Source organism: Anomaloglossus baeobatrachus, chromosome 6 (genome assembly GCF_048569485.1).
Source record: "Anomaloglossus baeobatrachus isolate aAnoBae1 chromosome 6, aAnoBae1.hap1, whole genome shotgun sequence".
In the NCBI taxonomy this organism is placed as follows: Eukaryota; Metazoa; Chordata; class Amphibia; order Anura; family Aromobatidae; genus Anomaloglossus; species Anomaloglossus baeobatrachus.
Window position 1 is genome coordinate 261,188,798 of NC_134358.1, and position 24,470 is coordinate 261,213,267.

A 24,470-nucleotide genomic window follows, 5' to 3' on the forward strand; every position below is an offset into this window, starting at 1 on the left:
GTGTGCTATATGGAGGTGTAGTATATTACAAGTGTACTATATGGAGGCGTAGTATATTACAAGTGTACTATATGGAGGCGTAGTATATTACAGGTCTACTATATGGAGTTGTAGTAGATTACAGGTGTGCTATATGGGGGTGTACTATATTACAGGTGTAGTATATGGGGTGTAGTGATGTAGTATATTACAGGTGTACTATATAGAGGTGTAGTATATTACAGGTGTGCTATATGGAGGTGTAGTATATTACAGGTGTACTATATGGAGGTGTAGTATATTACAGGTGTACTATATGGAGGCGTAGTATATTACAGGTGTGCTATATGGAGGTGTATATTATAGGTGTGCTATATAGTGGTGTAGTGATGTAGTATATTACAGGTGTGCTATATAGAGGTGTAGTATATTACAGGTGTAGTATATGGGGTGTAGTGATGTAGTATATTACAGGTGTATATAGTGGTGTAGTGATGTAGTATATTACAGGTGTGCTATATGGAGGAGTACTATATTACAGGTGTAGTATATAGGGGTGTAATGATGTAGTATATCGGAGGTGTATTATATAGTGGTGTAGTATAATACAGGTGTATATGGGGGTGTAGTATATTACAGGTATATGGAGGGAGTGTAGTATAATACAGGTGTAGTATATAGGGGTGTAGTTTATTACAGGTGTAGTATATGGAGGGAGTGTAGTATATTACAGGTGTAGTATATAGGGGTGTAGTGACGTAGTTTATTACAGGTGTAGTATATGGAGGGGGTGTAGTGATGTAGTATATTGGGTAGAACTGAGGTAATTATATTAGTCCGGCCCTCTAAACCAATCCCAATTTCTCATGCGGCCCCATGGGAAAATTAATTGCCCACCCCTGCTCTAAAGGCTTCCCCTGATAGAATGGATTGAAGTTCATTTTACATATTAGGCCAAAGAACTTCCAAATGGAGCGTCTACACAATGTTATGGTTGTTCGGTTTAAACGTATTACTATGTAGAATCTTAACTTACCCTGAGGAGTTTTTCAATTTTGCTCAGCAGAGTGGGAATAAGGTGGGATTGGAGGTTTCCAAGTTCCATAGTCCATGCAGCATACGCTGGTAAGAATACCTGGTGAGTGGCACTCACTACTCTTTCGGATGGATCCCCTAAGGCAGTTTGTAGGAGTTCAAAACCCTGAAAGCAAAAATCACATTAATGACTATTGTAAAAAGTAATCATTCCATGGAAAACAAAATGTGGGGAGACAGCAGAAGTTAAAATTGGGCATTCATGTGCGGGAGACTTTAATTCATGACCCTAATAACAGTGGACTAAATGACTTGGTGGTTTTTAGCTCCATCGCCTTACCATGACCCATGGACTGAAGGGAACATGTCATTAGTAAACTGCCTAATGTTTAAAATCAGGTTATGTCAAATGTATTTTTTTTTTAATATTTGAGAAAATGTTATATATATATATATATATATATATATATATATATATATATATATATATATATATATATATATATATATATAAAAACATACATACATCTATATCTACATTATATATATATATATATATATATATATATATATATATAGATAGATATATATAGATATAGATAGATAGATATATATATATATATATATATATATATTTTATTTTTAATTTTTCCATATCACTATAGATATATTGAGAAAAAAAAATCAGTCTGCAATTTTCCCAATGGTGACTAGGTCTTCTATAATAGGCTCACTTCCTGTTCTGAACAGATTTTACCAGTCTAATTATCATTACAGATAGGATCACAATGACAGGTGACACATCTGTGCATAAATGATAAGATTCATCATTCAAACTAGGCAATATTACATAGATTCTTCTAACCCTCCTTCACAATGAGTTTTGTAATACCACCAAACAATTATTTCAAAATATGAAAAGCTCTGCCATAAGCATCAAATCGAGTGTAGCGGCACATTTATGTTTACATGCAACTTGTAATTTGGGGGAAAAGTAATCAATATTAGTACAAAAGCAAAAAAAGTGATGCAATCAGATTACAGATCTCTGATTGGCTATTTTGGGCAACATTTTATTTGCGTCAAGTTTGAAAAATATCTACCAGTGTGCACGGTCTGTTTCTAGTGTAGGGTATAGCACGAACTGAAAAAACTGGAATGAAACCTCACAATACATACAATATTCTTAATAAATCATAAAATATCATTAAAAAGGTTTTTATGGGAATAGAAAATATAATTATAAATTCCTAAAACCCTTTATTAAGCAAATCAAACTTGTTTTGTCTAATGTAGGCAATTATTATAGTACAATAAAATGGCAGCAGGGAGCCCTGCTCCAGTGAGCACGTGCAGCAGGGAGCCCTGCTCCAGTGAGCACGTGCAGCAGGGAGCCCTGCTCCAGTGAGCACGTGCAGCAGGGAGCCCTGCTCCAGTGAGCACGTGCAGCAGGGAGCCCTGCTCCAGTGAGCACGTGCAGCAGGGAGCCCTGCTCCAGTGAGCACGTGCAGCAGGGAGCCCTGCTCCAGTGAGCACGTGCAGCAGGGAGCCCTGCTCCAGTGAGCACGTGCAGTCTCCTGTGACCTAGAGATGACCCATATCACTAAATCTCTCACTCCAGGTCACAGCAGCTGCTCAGAATTCAGAAAGACAGGGCGGCCAAGGAGTGTTTGTGGAAATATGGTATCTACCATGTTAAATCAGTATCCACTGGGAGTACTTCATCCTACATTAGAAGGGCGTCCAGGAGCTTCCTACTGCACAAGTTACAGGCACCTGACCTATTAACATTCTAACACCGTTCACAGTAAAAGGATAAGTTTCATTTTAATATACTACAGTGATTATCTCCATAGGTAAAACAAGCGTGAATTACAAATTACAGTTAGGAATTTGAGACATTTTCTTCAATTTCTTTGCGTTCTTTCCACTAGCAGACAAATCCATAAGCATTGATTGGACTGATAGGTACCTGTTGATATTTGTCTGGATCATCAATGTATCCCATTATTATGCCAAGACTTTTAATCACGGCTTCCCGCACCATATCCGCTTTGTCTTCCTGTAACATCTGTTGCAGCATTGACAGCACTAGAGAGCTTCTTATCTCTTTCTGAAAAACATAGTATCATGCATTGCTGTAACACTACCACAACAGAAGGTGTGAATCCAACATTGAATTTCCCTTGTATTAATTAAAGATAGTCATGATGTAAGGAAAAAGTGTTCAATATTGCCCGCAAGACTGTGATAAGGGGAAATTACTAGGCGTGTTGTTCCATTAACATTACTAGGCTTATTCATTGACTAAGCATTTAGTATTGATGTATAGCAGTTTTACCCAACTCCAGTCCTCAAGAGCCACTGACAGATCAGGTTCTCAGGATTTCCTTAGTATTGCCCAGTAGAGAATTCCAACATTTTGTGCAATACTAAGGAAATCCTGGAAATATGATTTGATGGTGACTCCTTTGGACTGGAGTTGGGGAACACAGATTTATAGGAAAAAGCCTAAATAAGGGACACTAACCAGATTTGCATAGTACTTTTCTACAGTAGGGGTTATGAATGAAAAGGACTACGTTGAAGCAGGCTACTAGTCCTCTAATGAAAAAATCATTGTTGTATCTGCAGGTGATAACCAAAATTACAAGCAACCCAGTAAGTGACATCAGTGGAATCAGGGTTTCAGTCGCTATATTACCTGCACTCAGATTAGGTGTCAAAATCTGGTGGCAGATTCCCTTTAAATCAGACAATTAAATTAAGTCCAGTACATAATAATGTTCACTGTGAATCCACAGAGAAAAAAAAATCTTGTTTACTTTTCAGAGTTTTTTTAAACTTCTTATTTTTATTTATTTTTTACAAAAAAGCAAGTGATACATGGCAGATAAGCAGTAAAACGTGCATAGCTTTTAGGCCATAAATTTGTTATCTATTTTGGCATTTAGTGCTACACAAAGACTTAAAAGGGAACCTGTCACCAGTTTTTTGCCCTATAAGCTGCAGCCACCACCACTGGGCTCTTATATACAGCACTCTAACATGCTGTATATTGTATATAAGAGCCCAGGCCGCTGGACACAACATAAACACTTTATAATACTCACCTACCTAGGAGGTTGTTCCGGTGCACAACGGTCAGATGGGTGGCGCCATTCACCAGTACCGGCGCCTCCCTTTTCGGCCATCTTGCTCTTCATTATTCTGAAGCCACGGTGCATGACGCGTATATAGGTCATACACACGTGTCGATATTGAGGTCCTGCGCAGGCGCACTACAATATTTTGATCTTCCCTGAGCAGGGCAGATTAAAGTGCGTCTGCGCAGGATCTCAATGTCGGCAAGTGTGTATATGACGTAGGACACGTCATGCGCCGCGGCTTCAGAATAAGGAAGAGCAAGATAGCCGAAAGGGGAGGCACCGCACCCGGAGAATGGCGCCACCCATCCGACCGTTGTGCACCAGAGCGACCTTCTAGGTGAGTATTATAAAGTGTTTTTTAGGTTATACCCAGCGGCCTCGGCTCTTATATACAACATGTTAGACTGCTGTACATAAGAGCCCACTGGAGGTGGCCGCAGCTTATAGGGCAAAAAACTGGTGACAGGTTCCCTTTAAGTGTGTAGAGCAACTTACTCACTGCCGCCGGGTTGCACCCTCCCCCGCAGCAACACGGCCACCCATGTGCTCGTCTACCTCTCTCCCATGGGGGCCTGTACATGCTGCATAGGCTCCCCGGGAACTCGCCTAGTATGCACATGTGCGTGCACAGGCCCTCATCTTAAAGAGCCAGTGCGCTATTTCCAAGAGATGCTTCTCAGCCTATGGCTGAGAGGCACTATGTATTTAAGTTACTCTCCCATTAGGGGAGGTGCCTACACAACGCCTTTAGTTAGTCAGTTTCCACTGTGCTAGCTAGTTGTCAGGTTCCTATGCTCCTGTCCAGTTATCCCTGTGTCCGTCACCTGTACCTGCCCTCCCATACCTATCTGTCCTTGCCGTGCCCACCATATCTGTCCATACCCACTTTCCTGTCTGCCCCAACCATCCCACCTGTATCTGCCTGCACCTGTGCTGTGGCTATACACAAGTCTGTCTTCTCTCCTGAGGGTCAGATGCCACAGTCCCAGTCATTGCCTGGCGGTAAATGCTTAGTTAAGCCCCTCCCACTAAAGGATAAACCTCAGTCCCCTCTGTGGTCCAGTGGGTGCACTAACCCCGCTCGCTGCCCCTACACCAGCCACGAGTATTACAAAGTGACAGAAAAAATATATGGTCATCGCTACACTGTAAAAGAATAAAAAAAATCTATCATGGCCAAGCTATTTTGAAGCCCTGATCATCATGGACATGAAAATATTGGTATTGAAAGGAGACGTCAAATCCCAGAGAAACAGAGGAGTCTGGGAGCACCAACTTCTGACAACCTTTGACATACACAGAGCAGGAATGACTGTGTCAGATCGATTTGCGGTACGTCATTCTACATCTATTAAGCAATGTGCCCCATAGTCCTTGGGGGCATCAAAACTCCAGACCTCAATCAGAGGACAATAAAACTTATCAGCTGCCCCAATATTTACTGCCACGTCTGGTTCTCCCTTTCCCACACTGATAGTTCTGCTTTCCATCATTTATTGCACTATTACTAGGACCTGTCCTGTATAAATACGTGACGTCTGATGACCTGGGCAGCCTAGAAAGCCTGATATTTATTACCATCACATCAAGCAACCGTAAACAAAAAAAGCAAGGAGTTGGCGTACGCTGATACACTCACTAGCAAAGCTGGCACTCCGATGGTAATTTCATCCGGTTATCCATCTTATTTATAGTAGAAACCTTCAGGGACCATTTGAGGAGCATTATGGCATTTCATTGCTTATATGAGCAACTTAATTGTTCACAACATTTTCTGCCCCTATGAAAGGTCTCCTTTATTGTATATTTGATACCTTGTGGTTTCTGATCTTCAAGGAAATCCAATTTATTCAACACAGAAAGCATCTGCCAGAAAACCAACAATAGAACTGCTGGCCTCTACAAGGATATAACCTCCCTGGGGGACCGTACTTGTCTTTACTTAGAAACATGTATTTTGGGCTTCTCATCACTCTGTTTAATTGGGCTGTGTTAAAGATTTTACACCGTTTGGCTTTAAAAGGCTCTTTGCTTCCCTGCACATTGCTGGTTGCATAATGAGTTAACGGCTGATCTATCAGTGAACTCCTTCTGAATGTAGAGTTTGTCCCAAAAGCATCCATAGCCCATATCTTGTTAAGACTCCACAACAATAAATGGTCATAATATATGCTAAAAGGGGTTGAGAAAAATGGGATTTATCGGATAGTGACAAGATGAAAACCTTGATTATGAAAGATGGCTTTCCGCTGATTGGCACTCATATAAAGGCTCCTTCACAGGGGTCGATGTAAACTATATGGTAACAAATAATTACTAAAGCAATCATCTGGTCTCTAAACACTTGGCAGACCGTCAGCAGTATATTCCCTGCTTATAAAAACAAAAGCATGTGGGGAAAAAGGAACATGTAGACGATTCCAAGTCCTTGGGAATAACTGAAATCGAAACCGTCGGACTAATTTGCAATTATAGGATCATTTCACGAGAGGAGATCCGGTGTCACTAAGGCTACTTTCACACATCAGTTTTCTGCATTCAGGCACAATCCTTTTTTTCCTGATCCAACGGATCCGGCAAAAAATGTAAAAACCGTATCCACCGGATCAGTTTTTTAACGGATCCGTTATGCCGCATGCGTAAAAAAACCGGATCCATTGGATCAGTTTTTGCATCCGTTTTTTTTGCTGGATCCGTTTTTTCAAAACATTGGAGCATGCTCCATTTAGAAAAACGGATCCGGCAGCCGCATCCATTTTTTGCCGCATTACGCCGGATTCGGCGTCCATAGCCTTCCATTATAAAACATGCCGTATCACGCTGGATCCGGCGCGATGCGTTTTTTTTGCCGACAAAAAAACGTTACAAGATACATTGCCTCCGGCCGCCGCTTTAGGCAATTATGACGGATCCGGCAAAAGCCGGATGCAACGCAAGGCCATCAGGCACAATCCGGCGCTAATACAAATCAATGGGGATAAAAGGGATCCGGCGCCGGATCAGTTTTATCCGTTTTTTTTCGGATTGTGCCTGATGGAAAAAAACTGATGAGTGAAAGTAGCCTAGGTTATAGTTAAAAAAAAGTGTAATACTATGTTTCACTTTGGGAAAGAAAAAAAAAAAACACAATAAAATGAATTTTAAAAAGAGTAATTGCTTCCAGGTAACTATTCAGAACAAGCAGTGTTGTGTGTACACGAGGAATAACAATTTCTGGCCATTATGTGACATGTCCTGCATTCCCACTGCTCTGTAGCTTGCAATCCACAGCTGGAGGGAGCAGATGAACGGTAATGATTTCAGCACAAAGAGGGGAATATCTGCTCTTCATTCACTTTTTAGCTCCCAGAGACAAGCTGCAGCAGCATGGAGGACATTATACAGCAGAGCTCAGCTGCATTCTCACCAGTTTTCCCTCTCAGTGCTCTGTAGCTTGCAATCCACAGCTGGAGGGAGCAGACGAGTGGCAGCGGTTTCAGCACAAAGAGGGGAATATCTGCTCTTCATTCACTTTTTAGCTCCCAGAGACAAGCTGCAGCAGCATGGAGGACATTATACAGCAGAGCTCAGCTGCATTCTCACCAGTTTTCCCTCTCAGTGCTCTGTAGCTTGCAATCCACAGCTGGAGGGAGCAGACGAGTGGCAGCGGTTTCAGCACAAAGAGGGGAATATCTGCTCTTCATTCACTTTTTAGCTCACAAAGACAAGTTGCAGCAGCATGGAGGACATTATACAGCAGAGCTGAGCTGCATTCTCATCAGTTTTCCCTCTCGATGCACTGTAGCTTGCAATCCACAGCTGGAGGGAGCACATTGTACAGCAGAGCTGACCTGTGTTAATCTGAATCAACCTCTGATGTGAGGTAAAACACTTATTATAGCGCTCTACACCATGTTTTTCTGTTTTCTCCCTTCCCTTGTGTTTATTCCTCCTTTCTTCTCCATAGAAAATAATGGGCTATGTCAAATGATCCTACAGTCCATCTCTTTTGAGAAATATGGACTGAAGCTGCTTTTTCGCAGTGGATGGCGAGTTCAGGAGGTAGCAGGAGCGGAGAAGTAGCTGATTTCTCTGATAAGATACATTCTAAAGTTTCCTATAATCGCCTGTACTAATGATTTGCTCAGTTTGATGAAAGTACGGTTCCGTTTTGAGGTCATTTTGAGGTGTACAGAAGACATCTGTGTAGGGCTAAAACCTATGCAGAAAATAGGGTGTATAGGCTACAAATTATCTGTAGTAATCTTTTCACAGGACTCGTGTTGGCCACCTGCTCATCATCAACCACACTGCAGCTTTTCTTATACCAGTGCAGATAATAAAATGAAGGCATGCAGGTGCTCATGTATCTCAGGATACGCGAGTGATCATAGTACAAATTGGAGGACACTTACAGGGAGGTAAGGCGCTAGATCACCGCATGATTCTGCCACAAGCAGTCTTCTTTCCGGGTATTTGTGATTGATCTGGAAGACAGCAGAATAATATATAGTTAGTACTGAAAAGAAATGTGCCATTTCTATCCACAGGAGACCCACTGCGTCTCTGCTCATTCTATAAGCTATAAACTAATAATGATACATAAGCAGTTTATATTCAGACATCAGTTTGCTGCACTACATTCTACGAACCATCTCCTTATTTTTAATATTTTTCCATCCACCTAGCTATATGAGGGCTTATATTTTGTGGGACACGTCCTGTTTAATGGCACACTTTCAGGCTACATATAATGTAGTTTTGTACTAAGGGTCCTTATGGTCCCGTAATACCTGTCCTACATTTTTTTTTTTTTTATTTAATTTCTGAACATTTTGTGATATACAATTTATTGGTTTCCATTTTTAACACTTTGCTTACATTTTTAAGGTTCCACAAGATGACCTGATCATAACATAGTAATGCAAAATTTTAGTAAATTACACCCGCTAATTTAAACAGAAGTGGTCATGAGGATTTTGCTCAGTAAAGACATGGCGTTAATGGTGCTGTAATACTTATTAAATCGATACCTTTGGTGGAGAAAGCCACCTTGTAGTTTTTGTTTAAATCAGTGGTGAAGTACTCTTCTAAAGGCTACTTTACACGCTGCGATATCGGTACCGATATCGCTAGCGTGGGTACCCGCCCCCCATCTGTTGTGAGACACGGGCAAATCGCTGCCCGTGCCGCACAACATCGTCCAGACATGTCACACATACTTACCTGCCCGGCGACGTCGCTGTGACCGGCGAACCGCCTCCTTTCTAAGGGGGCGGTTCGTTTAGCGTCACAGCGACGTCACAGCTGCGTCACTGAACCGACGCCCAATAGAAGCGGATGGGCGGAGATGAGCGGGACGAACATCCTACCCACCTCCTTCCCTCCGCATAGCGGCCGGGAGGCAGGTAAGGAGAGCTTCCTCGTTCCTGCGGCGTCAGACGGAGCGATGTGTGCTGCCGCAGGAACGAGGAACAACCTCGTTACTGCTGCAGTAACGATTTTTGAGAATGGACCCCCATGTCACCGATGAGCGATTTTGCACGTTTTTGCAACGATGCAAAATCGCTCATAGGTGTCACACGCAACGGCATCGCTAATGCGGCCGGATGTGCGTCACAAATGCCGTGACCCCAACGAGTTCGCATTAGTGATGTCGTAGCGTGTAAAGCCCCCTTAATGATAATTCAGTGCACAAGGGTGGGATTAGTGTGCACTTGCCTCAATCTCATTGCTCAGAGTTCTCAGTTGGCGCACGAGACCTCAGAACAATGACTTTTAGAGGCGACTACAATGGAGCATTGTATTGGAGACCACTACAACTACGGTGTCGGCGCGAGATTTGAAATAGGAGGCAAGTCACTGACGGATCAGAGCTAAACACATGAGGTAGATGGAGAGGCCGGAGAAGGAAGAAAAGACCTTGTGTGCTTAGTTATACTTCAAATTTCACAAAGTGGGTTAGGATTCACATTTTAAAGTTGTTTTTTTTAGGCTAGACGGAGATTTCTGTAGTCACCGCAAATTGTGACAGTGTGAAATGGGCACACTGTCAGGAGGCTCCTTTATTTCTAATTCAATTGGGCTGTCATGGTACTGCAAGTATAACTACAAAAATACATACAGCTGCACTCTAGAATGCCAACATTGAATAAGGGAACTCTGGTATTGTATTACTGCTATAGGAATATTTGGAGAAAAAAAAAAAAAAGATACTTACCTTATGTATTGGCCAATGCATGTGAGCCCAGTAACCCCAACAAGGTGATCTCTTATATAATCAGGAACCTAACTTGAAATGCCTCTATCTGGGTTAAACATCTGCATGTCTGGGCAGAAAGGATCCAGCTATAAATGGAGTGATGCAACATGAGTTCCCTTATTCATTGTTAGTACTCTAGATCTATCTTGTGTTTTCAGCTCCCACCTGTTTACACCCTTTGGATGTGAGTCAGTTTTTTGATATATTTGCTACTGCAAGTATGTGATTTGCATATATGCGGTCATGTGCCAACTAGATTCTCAATGCTAAGCTCAGAACATTGAAAGACGCGCCTAAGAATATAGCCAATGTCAACAATCCTTACGTGGCTGTTTTAATACATATGTGACTTTTATGGCGTGTGGGCGGTGCCAACAATATGACGTCTACTCTGACTAGACTGTTTTAGACATACCCAATACTACCCTGTTTCGTTTCCCGAAAATAAGCCCTAGTAGGAGCTCTGTTTTCTTGAGTATGTGTAAGACATAAGCCCTACTCCAAAAATACGCTCCAGTTGTGGTACCTTTAGGAAGAGTCTAGGCAACTAAAAAAAGTGAAAAGAATACAGCAGGACTCTTCTTCAAAGAAAGCGGTCACCTCAAAAGAAAACAGACCCTTCCCCCACTCCACATGGCAACTACCAGCATTTATCTACAAGATTAACCTGCCGATAGAACTGTAAAAGCAACACTTTAGAGGCTTAGACAATAGTTTTCACAAAGTATGATGAACTAAACATCCAGAACTTTACCCCAGTCTGTGAAGACCAACAGCCAAATCGGATACTTACTTGTTCCCAACACTGGGGCAACAATTCTGCTTCAACTCGGGTTGGTCCAACATGGCGCGCAAAAGCCACACATCCCGTTAAAATCATCTGCCTACAGCGAGACAGAACACATTGCATACACATGATTTAGAACAGACCTTACACTGCAGAACTACTTTCAAAATGCACAGCTTAGCCAATTATACGGAATTGTTCTTTACTTAGCAAAATAGCGGATCAAGTGCAAAACCAAAACAATTTGTTGGTGTCTGGAGGACTGCAAAAACGTAAAGGGATCACTGCGAGAGAGAAAGAAATGTACAAGGAATTAAGCATGTGGATCTAATAAGAAATGTGGTAAATATATCTGATGTTCCATGTACTGTGGCCAGGCATGCTACTGAGCCATTAGATTTAAAAGGATTTTCTGCTTAGGGCAATCACTATATTGTTTGTCAAAAAACTGATCTAAAAAAGTGTCAGTGGTCCCCAACCTTTAATGACCATGAGAGCCGCAGTCAGCTCGCAGAGAGGGCCGTGAGCCGCAGTCAGCTCGCAGAGAGGGCCGTGAGCCGCAGTCAGCTCGCAGAGAGGGCCGTGAGCCGCAGTCAGCTCGCAGAGAGGGCCGTGAGCCGCAGTCAGCTCGCAGAGAGGGCCGTGAGCCGCAGTCAGCTCGCAGAGAGGGCCGTGAGCCGCAGTCAGCTCGCAGAGAGGGCCGTGAGCCGCAGTCAGCTCGCAGAGAGGGCCGTGAGCCGCAGTCAGCTCGCAGAGAGGGCCGTGAGCCGCAGTCAGCTCGCAGAGAGGGCCGTGAGCCGCAGTCAGCTCGCAGAGAGGGCCGTGAGCCGCAGTCAGCTCGCAGAGAGGGCCGTGAGCCGCAGTCAGCTCGCAGAGAGGGCCGTGAGCCGCAGTCAGCTCGCAGAGAGGGCCGTGAGCCGCAGTCAGCTCGCAGAGAGGGCCGTGAGCCGCAGTCAGCTCGCAGAGAGGGCCGTGAGCCGCAGTCAGCTCGCAGAGAGGGCCGTGAGCCGCAGTCAGCTCGCAGAGAGGGCCGTGAGCCGCAGTCAGCTCGCAGAGAGGGCCGTGAGCCGCAGTCAGCTCGCAGAGAGGGCCGTGAGCCGCAGTCAGCTCGCAGAGAGGGCCGTGAGCCGCAGTCAGCTCGCAGAGAGGGCCGTGAGCCGCAGTCAGCTCGCAGAGAGGGCCGTGAGCCGCAGTCAGCTCGCAGAGAGGGCCGTGAGCCGCAGTCAGCTCGCAGAGAGGGCCGTGAGCCGCAGTCAGCTCGCAGAGAGGGCCGTGAGCCGCAGTCAGCTCGCAGAGAGGGCCGTGAGCCGCAGTCAGCTCGCAGAGAGGGCCGTGAGCCGCAGTCAGCTCGCAGAGAGGGCCGTGAGCCGCAGTCAGCTCGCAGAGAGGGCCGTGAGCCGCAGTCAGCTCGCAGAGAGGGCCGTGAGCCGCAGTCAGCTCGCAGAGAGGGCCGTGAGCCGCAGTCAGCTCGCAGAGAGGGCCGTGAGCCGCAGTCAGCTCGCAGAGAGGGCCGTGAGCCGCAGTCAGCTCGCAGAGAGGGCCGTGAGCCGCAGTCAGCTCGCAGAGAGGGCCGTGAGCCGCAGTCAGCTCGCAGAGAGGGCCGTGAGCCGCAGTCAGCTCGCAGAGAGGGCCGTGAGCCGCAGTCAGCTCGCAGAGAGGGCCGTGAGCCGCAGTCAGCTCGCAGAGAGGGCCGTGAGCCGCAGTCAGCTCGCAGAGAGGGCCGTGAGCCGCAGTCAGCTCGCAGAGAGGGCCGTGAGCCGCAGTCAGCTCGCAGAGAGGGCCGTGAGCCGCAGTCAGCTCGCAGAGAGGGCCGTGAGCCGCAGTCAGCTCGCAGAGAGGGCCGTGAGCCGCAGTCAGCTCGCAGAGAGGGCCGTGAGCCGCAGTCAGCTCGCAGAGAGGGCCGTGAGCCGCAGTCAGCTCGCAGAGAGGGCCGTGAGCCGCAGTCAGCTCGCAGAGAGGGCCGTGAGCCGCAGTCAGCTCGCAGAGAGGGCCGTGAGCCGCAGTCAGCTCGCAGAGAGGGCCGTGAGCCGCAGTCAGCTCGCAGAGAGGGCCGTGAGCCGCAGTCAGCTCGCAGAGAGGGCCGTGAGCCGCAGTCAGCTCGCAGAGAGGGCCGTGAGCCGCAGTCAGCTCGCAGAGAGGGCCGTGAGCCGCAGTCAGCTCGCAGAGAGGGCCGTGAGCCGCAGTCAGCTCGCAGAGAGGGCCGTGAGCCGCAGTCAGCTCGCAGAGAGGGCCGTGAGCCGCAGTCAGCTCGCAGAGAGGGCCGTGAGCCGCAGTCAGCTCGCAGAGAGGGCCGTGAGCCGCAGTCAGCTCGCAGAGAGGGCCGTGAGCCGCAGTCAGCTCGCAGAGAGGGCCGTGAGCCGCAGTCAGCTCGCAGAGAGGGCCGTGAGCCGCAGTCAGCTCGCAGAGAGGGCCGTGAGCCGCAGTCAGCTCGCAGAGAGGGCCGTGAGCCGCAGTCAGCTCGCAGAGAGGGCCGTGAGCCGCAGTCAGCTCGCAGAGAGGGCCGTGAGCCGCAGTCAGCTCGCAGAGAGGGCCGTGAGCCGCAGTCAGCTCGCAGAGAGGGCCGTGAGCCGCAGTCAGCTCGCAGAGAGGGCCGTGAGCCGCAGTCAGCTCGCAGAGAGGGCCGTGAGCCGCAGTCAGCTCGCAGAGAGGGCCGTGAGCCGCAGTCAGCTCGCAGAGAGGGCCGTGAGCCGCAGTCAGCTCGCAGAGAGGGCCGTGAGCCGCAGTCAGCTCGCAGAGAGGGCCGTGAGCCGCAGTCAGCTCGCAGAGAGGGCCGTGAGCCGCAGTCAGCTCGCAGAGAGGGCCGTGAGCCGCAGTCAGCTCGCAGAGAGGGCCGTGAGCCGCAGTCAGCTCGCAGAGAGGGCCGTGAGCCGCAGTCAGCTCGCAGAGAGGGCCGTGAGCCGCAGTCAGCTCGCAGAGAGGGCCGTGAGCCGCAGTCAGCTCGCAGAGAGGGCCGTGAGCCGCAGTCAGCTCGCAGAGAGGGCCGTGAGCCGCAGTCAGCTCGCAGAGAGGGCCGTGAGCCGCAGTCAGCTCGCAGAGAGGGCCGTGAGCCGCAGTCAGCTCGCAGAGAGGGCCGTGAGCCGCAGTCAGCTCGCAGAGAGGGCCGTGAGCCGCAGTCAGCTCGCAGAGAGGGCCGTGAGCCGCAGTCAGCTCGCAGAGAGGGCCGTGAGCCGCAGTCAGCTCGCAGAGAGGGCCGTGAGCCGCAGTCAGCTCGCAGAGAGGGCCGTGAGCCGCAGTCAGCTCGCAGAGAGGGCCGTGAGCCGCAGTCAGCTCGCAGAGAGGGCCGTGAGCCGCAGTCAGCTCGCAGAGAGGGCCGTGAGCCGCAGTCAGCTCGCAGAGAGGGCCGTGAGCCGCAGTCAGCTCGCAGAGAGGGCCGTGAGCCGCAGTCAGCTCGCAGAGAGGGCCGTGAGCCGCAGTCAGCTCGCAGAGAGGGCCGTGAGCCGCAGTCAGCTCGCAGAGAGGGCCGTGAGCCGCAGTCAGCTCGCAGAGAGGGCCGTGAGCCGCAGTCAGCTCGCAGAGAGGGCCGTGAGCCGCAGTCAGCTCGCAGAGAGGGCCGTGAGCCGCAGTCAGCTCGCAGAGAGGGCCGTGAGCCGCAGTCAGCTCGCAGAGAGGGCCGTGAGCCGCAGTCAGCTCGCAGAGAGGGCCGTGAGCCGCAGTCAGCTCGCAGAGAGGGCCGTGAGCCGCAGTCAGCTCGCAGAGAGGGCCGTGAGCCGCAGTCAGCTCGCAGAGAGGGCCGTGAGCCGCAGTCAGCTCGCAGAGAGGGCCGTGAGCCGCAGTCAGCTCGCAGAGAGGGCCGTGAGCCGCAGTCAGCTCGCAGAGAGGGCCGTGAGCCGCAGTCAGCTCGCAGAGAGGGCCGTGAGCCGCAGTCAGCTCGCAGGGAGGGTCGTGAGCCGCAGTCAGCTCGCAGGGAGGGTCGTGAGCCGCAGTCAGCTCGCAGGGAGGGTCGTGAGCCGCAGTCAGCTCGCAGGGAGGGTCGTGAGCCGCAGTCAGCTCGCAGGGAGGGTCGTGAGCCGCAGTCAGATCGCAGAGAGGGTCGTGAGCTACAGTCAGATCGCAGAGAGGGTCGTGAGCTACAGTCAGATCGCAGAGAGGGTCGTGAGCTACAGTCAGATCGCAGAGAGGGTTGTGAGACACATCCAGCTCTAAGAGAGGGTTGTGAGCTACAGTCAGATCTGAGAGAGGGTCGTGAGCTACATTCAGATCGCAGAGAGGGTCGTGAGCTACATTCAGATCGCAGAGAGGGTCGTGAGCTACATTCAGATCGCAGAGAGGGTCGTGAGCTACATTCAGATCGCAGAGAGGGTCGTGAGCTACATTCAGATCGCAGAGAGGGTTGCAAGACATTCAGCTCTGAGTGAATGTCGCCGATCTGTGGGGTCCGGGACCCCCGCTGATAACACAACACACTGCTCTGATGTGCACAGCTCTGGCATGCAGTCTCTACATGGAGCAGCATACTGGCTCAATAGTTATGGCCCATGCAAAGCTCTGATATACTGAGTATATGAACACAGACTTATTACCGAGCCTGCACAGCGCTGTGTGTGACAAGAGCTTTGCACTTCAGAGCGGCATTTTATACATTCAGTAGGGGTCTCAAGATCTGGACCCTCACAAGTTGGCAGCTATTATATATAAAAACTTGCTTATGACAGTTCAATATGTTCAAGTAATTACACAGATGTAACATACTAAATGAGTGATAAGGAAAAATAACTGTCCCAATTTTTTTATAAGTGCACTTTGTAGATGGGAGCAGCGAGCTCAGAGCTGGGGTCATGAATGAAATCATACCTCTGCTCGTCATCTGGACGCTTTATTAAATTAAACAGAATATGGAGGAGCTGGTCTCTTTCTTTAGGCTCTGGGTGGAGGCAAGCGGTGCACAGTATCAATGGAATCAATTCCTGTTTATCAAGGGAAGAAAAAGCAGAAGCGTAAATACGAGCCAAGCAGAAAAACACCAGAAATAATGCACACTTCATCTGACATACATGGATCGAAAAGTAAGGGGACTGTAAAATGCGGGCTGATGAGCAGGACTCAGGGGTGTGATTTTATACTCTTTCTGTAGCAAGTTTGTAATGCCACTAAGTCATAGGGCCTAGTACACAAGCTTTTATTACAGCAAAATACAGGATCAGAGGAAGCAAAGGCAGAAGGACAGAAAATAAAGGAACAAAGAATTATCCGATGCAAAGGAAGGTTAACTAGGTATAAATACACATCATGTCATAGGCTGAAATAGAGCTCCTTATATTTAGGCTTTTACTATACCACAACCAATGATAGATTCTAGAACTGAATGACTACTACACATGTAACCTTCATAATCCTGTATACAAAATATAGGAAAAAAGAGATCACAAAAATATTCTCAATATGTTATTTCTGCTTTTAAAAGGGAATTGGTTACAATATTAAGAGCAGCATAATGTTGTAGGGGCAGATACCCTGACTCCAGGGACTGATTACTTACTGGTCTGCTTGGTGTAGATTGATGAATCCCTGTTTATCTACTCTGGACCTAGAAGTTCTCTGAATGTTGAGCCCTGTATAACACACACCTCTGATTGGCAGTTTTCTGCTTTTATCTAACACTGTACATTTGCCAATCAGTGGTGTTGCCATGGTTAAACATAGCAGGAGGACTACATGGCACAAGACATCTACTCCTCTAGTGATAATCTCCTGCTGATAAAACACTCACTTTATTGAAACTAAAAAAAAACAGTTTAGAAAATAACATCACTGGAATCAGGGTCTCTGCCTAATGCTCACAGATTAGCTAGCAAGAACATGTAGACAGATTCCCTTTAAGAGTCTGTACTCATATGCAGACCTCATACTATAAGGCAGGGCCGTCTCTCATTTAGCACCAATCAATCGGTAAGCTGTAGTTGTCTGAATACTTATTCTGTTACGCTCATCTAATGCTGTCCTAAAACAACAACAACAACAACAACAAGAACAACAACAATAATAATAATAATAAAAAAAAAAAAAATCACAGCCCTTTCCATACCTGTCTGCACACATCTATATGGCTAGTGTAGGAATTTAAGCCCAGGTTGCATACTGCACTGGGATGGCCAGAAATGGATCCTGAGGAGGTAAGTAACCCAGTACACAGCCATCCATTTACTACCAAAACATCCGATAAACTATATGGATCCACTGCATTCCCCTAAACCATAATTCTGAGAACGTCTCCGAATTTCCAAGCAATAAATTTTGTATTTATTTTCTGAAAATGAAAAATGGTCAAAATAAAAAAAAAATGCATTACTTTCAGACCTCAAATAATGATAAGAAAACAAGTTCAGAATCATTTAGAAACAACAATACTAATGTTTTAACTCAGGAAGAGTTCAGAAATCAATATTTTGTGGAATAACCATGATTTTTAATCACAGCTTTCATGCGTCTTGGCATGTTTCCACCAGTCTTTCACACTGCTTTTGCGTGACCTTATGCCACTCCTGGTGCAAAAATGTAAGCCGCTATTGTTTGTTTGATGGCTTGTGATTATCCATCTTCCTCTTGATTACATTCTAGAGGTTTTCAATGGGGTTCAGGTGTGGAGATTGGGCTGGCCATGACAGGGTTTTGATGTGGTGGTCCTTCAACTACACATTGATTGACCTAGCTGTGTTGCATGGCAGACTGTCCTCCTGGAAAAAAAACAGTCCTAAGAGTTGGGGGAACATTGCCTGAGCAGAAGGAAGCAACTGTTTTTCCAGGATAACCTTGTATGCGGCTTGATTCATACGTCTTTCGCAAAGTTTAATCTGCCCAATTCCAACCTTGCGGAAGCATCCCCAGATCATCACCGATCCTCTACCAAATTTCACAGCGGGTGCAAGAGACTGTGGCTTGTAAGGCTCTCCAGGTCTCAGTCTAACCATTAGACGACCAAGTGTTGGGCAAAGCTGAAAATTAGACTCATCAGAGAAGATTACCTTACTCCAGTCCTTTATGGTCTAATCCTTAATGGTCTTTGGCAAACTTCAGACTGGCTTTACTTTGCTTCTCATTGACGAAAAGCTTTTTTCTAGCTTTACATGACTTGAGCCCTGCCTCTAGGAGCCTGTTCTTGCCGTGCACTTCACCCCAGCTGCCATTTGCCATTCCTTTGGGCTGGCCATGACAGTGACCTACAAATCTCCAGACCTGAACCCCATTGAAAACCTCTGGAATGTAATCAAGAAGAAGATGGATACACACAAGCCATCAAACAAAGAAGAACTGCTTAATTTTTGCACCAGGAGTGGCATAAGATCACTCAAATAACAGTGCGAAAGACTGGTGGAAAGCATGCCAAGACACATGAAAGCTGTGATTAACAAAAATCATGGTTATTCCACAAAACATTGATTTCTGAACTCTTCCTGAGTTAAAACATTAGTATTGTTGTTTCTAAATGATTATAAACTTGTTTTCTTTGCATTATTTGCATTATTGGAGGTCTGACAGCAACGCATTTTTTGTTATTTTGACCATTTCCCATTTTCAGAAAATAAATACAAAATGTATTGCTTGGAAATTCGGAGACGTTGTCAGCAGGGCTGTGGAGTCGGTAAGCCAAACCTTCGACTCCGACTCCGACTCCGACTCCTCAAATTCTCTTGCACCGACTCCGACTCCGGCTCCGACTCCGACTCCTACATATATTGCTTATAGTTAGGTGAAAAATTTATTGTAGTACATGAATATGTGTATGTGAACATCAGACATTTAATAATTTTTATGATACAATAATCAAGATATTTGGATAGAACATAAAATATATTTATTGGAATACAACTTTAGAACACAAAAAACTGTAATAAATTGTAAATCTGTAATACACTATGTAATATACAGTAGATTACATATATATCTTGTGTGTGTGTATATACACTGTATATATATATATATTATATATATTACATATTTACAATTTATTAGTTTTTTTGTGTTCTAAAGTTGTATTCCAATAAATATTTTATGTTCTATCCAAATATCTTGATTATTGTATCATAAAAACAATTAAATGTCTGATGTTCACATTGTACTACAATAAATTTTTCACTTAAATATAAGCATTATACTAAATGTTGTTATTTAGTAAAATATTCAGCACATTCTGCATTGCACTCCTGTCCCCAATTTATTATATATTTTAGGAGTCGGAGTCGGTGCATTTTATACCGACTCCGACTCCACCAAAATGAGCTCCGACTCCGACTCCACAGCCCTGGTTGTCAGTAATTTATAGAATAAAAGAAAAATTCCCATTTAAAATATACCAATAAAGAGAAAAATCAGAAAAACTGACAATTTTGCAGTCTCTTAAATTTTGCCAGAGCTGTATATGCACACATGAACATAATTTTTTTTTTTTACTTTTTTAATATTTGCTTCACTATCTAGTTTTAATTATTACAAAGTTAGTGGCACATTCCTTTTAACAGGAGATGAAAAGTAACAGCAGCTTCCCAAGGATGAGCAAGAGGCAAACATTTTCACATTTCTTGCCACTTTTCTGTGTTACTGATGGATTAACGCATGTGAATATGTTGTACTGATTTGGGGAAAAAAAAATACAGAAAATCAAAATGAAAGGTTACCTTAATGAAGTAGAAGAGTTTCATCCAAAACCACAAAAAGCAGCAAATGATCTCCACTAACCTGCCCATAACCAATTCTAACTGCTGCCTGCCTATGTAGTCATATATAAAGCCATCTTGTGCTGCCACCTAGTGGTCTACTAGAATCCTACACGACATTGTGGCCCCACAGCAGCCCTCACCCATGGTTTTTATATGGTCATTGTAGTTTCAATATGGCCAGTACAATTATTTCATAGCAGTCCTGGGGCTTCAGACATCATCAGGCGGCAGCATTTTAGCATCCCTATTATTGCTGCAAATGTTACAGAGCCAAACAGATCACCAGAAGGAGAAGACATATTAAATTAGATATGTCCTCCCTTCTAGTGCATGAAAGTGTGGACACAACCTAGCAAGAATGTTAATGAAAAACTGCATTTCATGAATCCATAGGCAAGATTGTCTCTAGATGAACATTTATAAATCACAGCATAGTCATTGGACTTTGGCTCCATTAGCCAGACAAGACAAACCGGGCAATACAATGAACAGAAGGGCAACAACAAAGGAGACGTTCAGAAATACCAGTGACATAAATGCTGCTAGGACTCATATATGCTTAGGACATATATGCGAGAAGTGATCTGGATACTCTCCACACCGCCACTGCTGGATGGACAGACGGGAGGGACAGAGGTAACAGCCAGCTAGTACTAGATTCTGGGAAGCACAGGGACGTGGCACGGGGTCATGCTGTACTACTAACTCACCTGGCAGAGGTGCATAACCATTTTCTAGAAGCAGATGCATGCACAAAAATAAAACTGTCAACTGAATTAATGTTCCACGCACGGCTTGGAAATTTTCATCTAGGCACATCTAATTATAAATCACAGACATGGAATTGGTTTACCTCTCTTTTTGCTAGAAGCACATTTGGGACAATATGAGGCAGGCACCGGCCCAGCATCAGCATGACTCCGTTCTCACTGTCCGCAATCCTCGACACCTGCAAATGAAGGACATGTAGGTAAAATGCAAAGACTAAACCCAAAAGTGTGGCCTGAAACGAGCGAAAATGCTGCCCGTCTCTAGGGACATGTTCACACGTCGCGTTTTATCAGCACTTATTCAAATTAAAAAGCCGCTCTTTACAGTAACAGTAAAAGCCACGAGATTTCAGAATCACAGGCCAGGTTGTTTTCTGGCTGACTTCGAAAACTGCAGTGCTTTATTAAATCTGCAGCATATCAATTGTTTCAGGGATTTTTGCTGTATTTTTTTACTCATAGAAAGCAATGAGAAAGTGAGAAAACAATGCAACAAAACCAGACATGGTGAATAAAGCGAACATTATTAAACATGTACTATAGACAAAGCACACATGTAATCCACACCTGAAAAAAAAATGCTGCAAAAACACAGACAAATTGCTGTTTTTACTGCCAAAAGAATAGATTTTGGCTGCGTTTGAACATATCCTAAAGCCTAATGGCTGCAACATGGAGAAAAAAAATATACCCCCTGCTGAAAACAAACAGAACGGAGCGGCGTCACATCAAAGGAGAAGATACACAAAAGTACAGCATCAAAGGGATGGCCAGAAAAAAACAGCTTTGTTTCCCAACAATTACAAATTCTACAAAGTGAGAGAAATCCAACCACCGTGTGTTCTACAGATATCCTAAAGGGGGATTCATAGGAAAAGAACTGGTGGAATATGTAATTCATTAAGATAATGAACTTCATCACCACAAATATTTTATATAAATACATTATTATTATTATTAATATATATATATGTATATATATAAATAAAAATACAATATATCTTTATATAAATACATTTTATTATTATTATTATATATATATTATATACACACACACACATGACCCAGATCGATCAGTCATTTGGTAAGTAGGCACTGAAACACATGTAAAGTAGGAAACAAGCAAATATATAAAAACAAACAAATGTTTCTCACCTCTGAACCTAACCGACTGTCAGACGACATGCGACAGAAAGAAAGAAGCGCTTGATGAAAGGCTGGAGATAGTTTTCTGTTAGAAAGGATAGAGAAAGTGACATTTTGCTTATCATGTACACCAAGGCAAGGGTTAAACCCCTTCAGCTATAGTGCCAAAGAGGCAAACCTAGATCTATAGGATTCACTAGCACAGCACATCAGCCCAGCGTCACCATGCGGTGCTTTATTAGTGCATGGTCTTTTCACAAGTGTGGTCTCTATAAATATTGTTATTGCAGTAAAATGACTAATAAGTGTTAAAGGGGTTTTCCACTACTAAGACAACTCCTCCTCATTTCACAGGTTTCCTCCAATTAAGACAAGTTTATACGCACCTCTCGTGCCAGCGCTCGTGTTCCCAGGGCTGAGGTTGTGACATCACGTGAACCCTGTGTCCAATCACAGCCAGCTTCTCTCCTCACCTTCAAACACGGCGGTAATCAACAGGAAGTGATCGCAGCTGCACAACTCATTTCCTGTCAATTAAATTATATGTCCAAAGCCGGCGACAATTGGATACGGGTGTGTGTGACATCACAACCTCACGTGACCCCAGGAAAGTGAGAGTCGGCATCGCTGGAACAGTGCGGACCTGGGAGGTAAGTATAGTAGTGAACAAACTCTTTAGTAATACCAACTTCATATTGTGCCGTGCATTATGACAACGTTCAAGTTCACTCAGGCAGCAGCAATACAGGAAAGTGCTGCTATATATGGAAAATAAACCAAGCAGGTGCTCACCCTCTCCGACACTGCTCGAATATGGGGCTTTTGGCTGCAGCAGTGACGCGACGTTGACAGAGTGCATCACCACTGCAGCCAATCGCCGAGATCAGTGGCTTATGCCCTCTACTGCAGCTAACACAGGTATTGCCTACAGTGATGATGCGCACTATCTCAAAGATGATACCGCTGCAGCTAAAACACAGACTTTTTTTTCCCCTAAACTTTAAATCCAATGTGCAATTTACCGATTGGGCTGATCAAACTGCACTCCGTCTTTCAGAGGCGGTGTATACAGCAGGGTCTTCTTGTTAATTTTAGACAGGTCAGGACTGGGGGGAATTTCTTGCAACAGCGGGAAATCTGTTTTGGTGAGGTCTACAGCAGGCGTTTCTTCGGCTCTTTCACATTTAGTGTCACTTTCTGTTGTTCGGATATCTATGTAGTGGTCGCTTTCTTCTGAAGCCTGGCTCTGGAGTCTGGCAGGTGGAGCCCCCCCGGAGGAGGGAACAACTTCTGGCACAGGGCTCGATCTGAGAGTTTCTATTTCTCTAAAATAAAAAAAATTAAAAAAAAAAAAAAAAAAAAAAAAAAAAAAATCACAAAAACAATAATAAAACTACATTTTCAATCTACAACCTCATTTCCAAAATAGTTGTGCCGCTGTATAAAATATAAAAGACAAGGCAATGATTTGGAAATCTCTTGTGGCCATATTTTAGAGAACAGAAGGTAAAAGTTAGACATTTCTCCATTGCATCTCAAAACATTAACTCATTTAAATGGGTTTTCCCATGAACAAAGTGCTTTGTTATCAATAGATGTTGGAATGATAATAATTTCCACAATTGGGATGTATTTAAAAAGTAAAAAAAAAAAATGTTCCTGTGCTGAGATAGTGTTATATATGAGCCCCTGCCATGTACTGTGTAATGGCCGTGTCTGAACACATCTCCTGGGGCAGTGGAGGAAGAAAAGTAGCATATAGATATTACAGCACGGGATCGCAAATGATTGAGGTAAAACCTTTTAAAAAATTGTTTTATCTCACAAAAATAATCAGCTATGATCCCTTGCTGTAATGTCTTTATACTCTTTCGTCCTCTCCGACCTAGGATGTGTGATATGATCAGACCATGTCCCTGTACAGTCAGACACAGCCATTACACAGCACATAGCAGAGACACGTATATAAAATTATCTCAGCACAGGAACATTTATTTTTAAAAAGCATCCAATTGTGGAAATTAGGGTGACTTTTCAACTAAGTCGCATGTCTCTGTATAAGAAGATTGATATATATATATATATATATATATATATATATATATATATATATATATATATATATATATATATATATATATATATATATATATATATATATATATATATATATATATATATATATATATAGTGTGTGTGTGTGTATGTGTGTATGTATATATATATAAATATATATATATAAATATAATATATTAGAGCTCTAACTCGCAGACATGCTGCTGGATAAAGCTGATACAAATGGATCTTGGAGATATTATGTATTGTAGTTGGTGGGATATTCAATTTCTTTTCAATTTTACATTGAAGAACATTTTTCTGAACTATTCTCAAATTTTAGACGCAGTTCTTTACAGATTGGTGAGACTCTGCCTCTCTAACATGCTCTTCTTATACAGAGACATGCGACTTAGTTGAAAAGTCACCCTAATTTCCACAATTGGATGCTTTTTAAAAATAAATGTTCCTGTGCTGAGATAATTTTATATACGTGTCTCTGCTATGTGCTGTGTCTGACTGTACAGGGACATGGTCTGATCATATAATTATATATATATATATATATATATATATATATATATATATATATATATATTACTCAGCCTCCTGAGGAACCAATTTGGGGAAACATGTCGAGGCATGGGGCTATGGATT

At 44.7% G+C, this 24,470-nt stretch overlaps 1 protein-coding gene across 4 annotated transcripts in view; it reads right to left on the reverse strand.

Annotated features, from left to right (window-relative positions):
• RELCH (RAB11 binding and LisH domain, coiled-coil and HEAT repeat containing) overlaps nt 1-24,470 on the reverse strand; it is a 205,089-nt gene that overhangs the window by 98,342 nt on the left and 82,277 nt on the right. For all 4 annotated transcript variants that reach the window (XM_075314841.1, XM_075314843.1, XM_075314840.1 and 1 more), the window contains 8 exons: nt 22,781-23,083; nt 21,768-21,843; nt 20,696-20,791; nt 15,983-16,095; nt 11,198-11,288; nt 8,558-8,629; nt 2,987-3,127; nt 1,016-1,180 (listed from right to left, as the gene is read on the reverse strand). In XM_075314841.1, the coding sequence (XP_075170956.1) occupies nt 1,016-1,180; nt 2,987-3,127; nt 8,558-8,629; nt 11,198-11,288; nt 15,983-16,095; nt 20,696-20,791; nt 21,768-21,843; nt 22,781-23,083 (1,057 nt within the window). The remainder of the gene's footprint in view (nt 1-1,015; nt 1,181-2,986; nt 3,128-8,557; nt 8,630-11,197; nt 11,289-15,982; nt 16,096-20,695; nt 20,792-21,767; nt 21,844-22,780; nt 23,084-24,470) is intronic.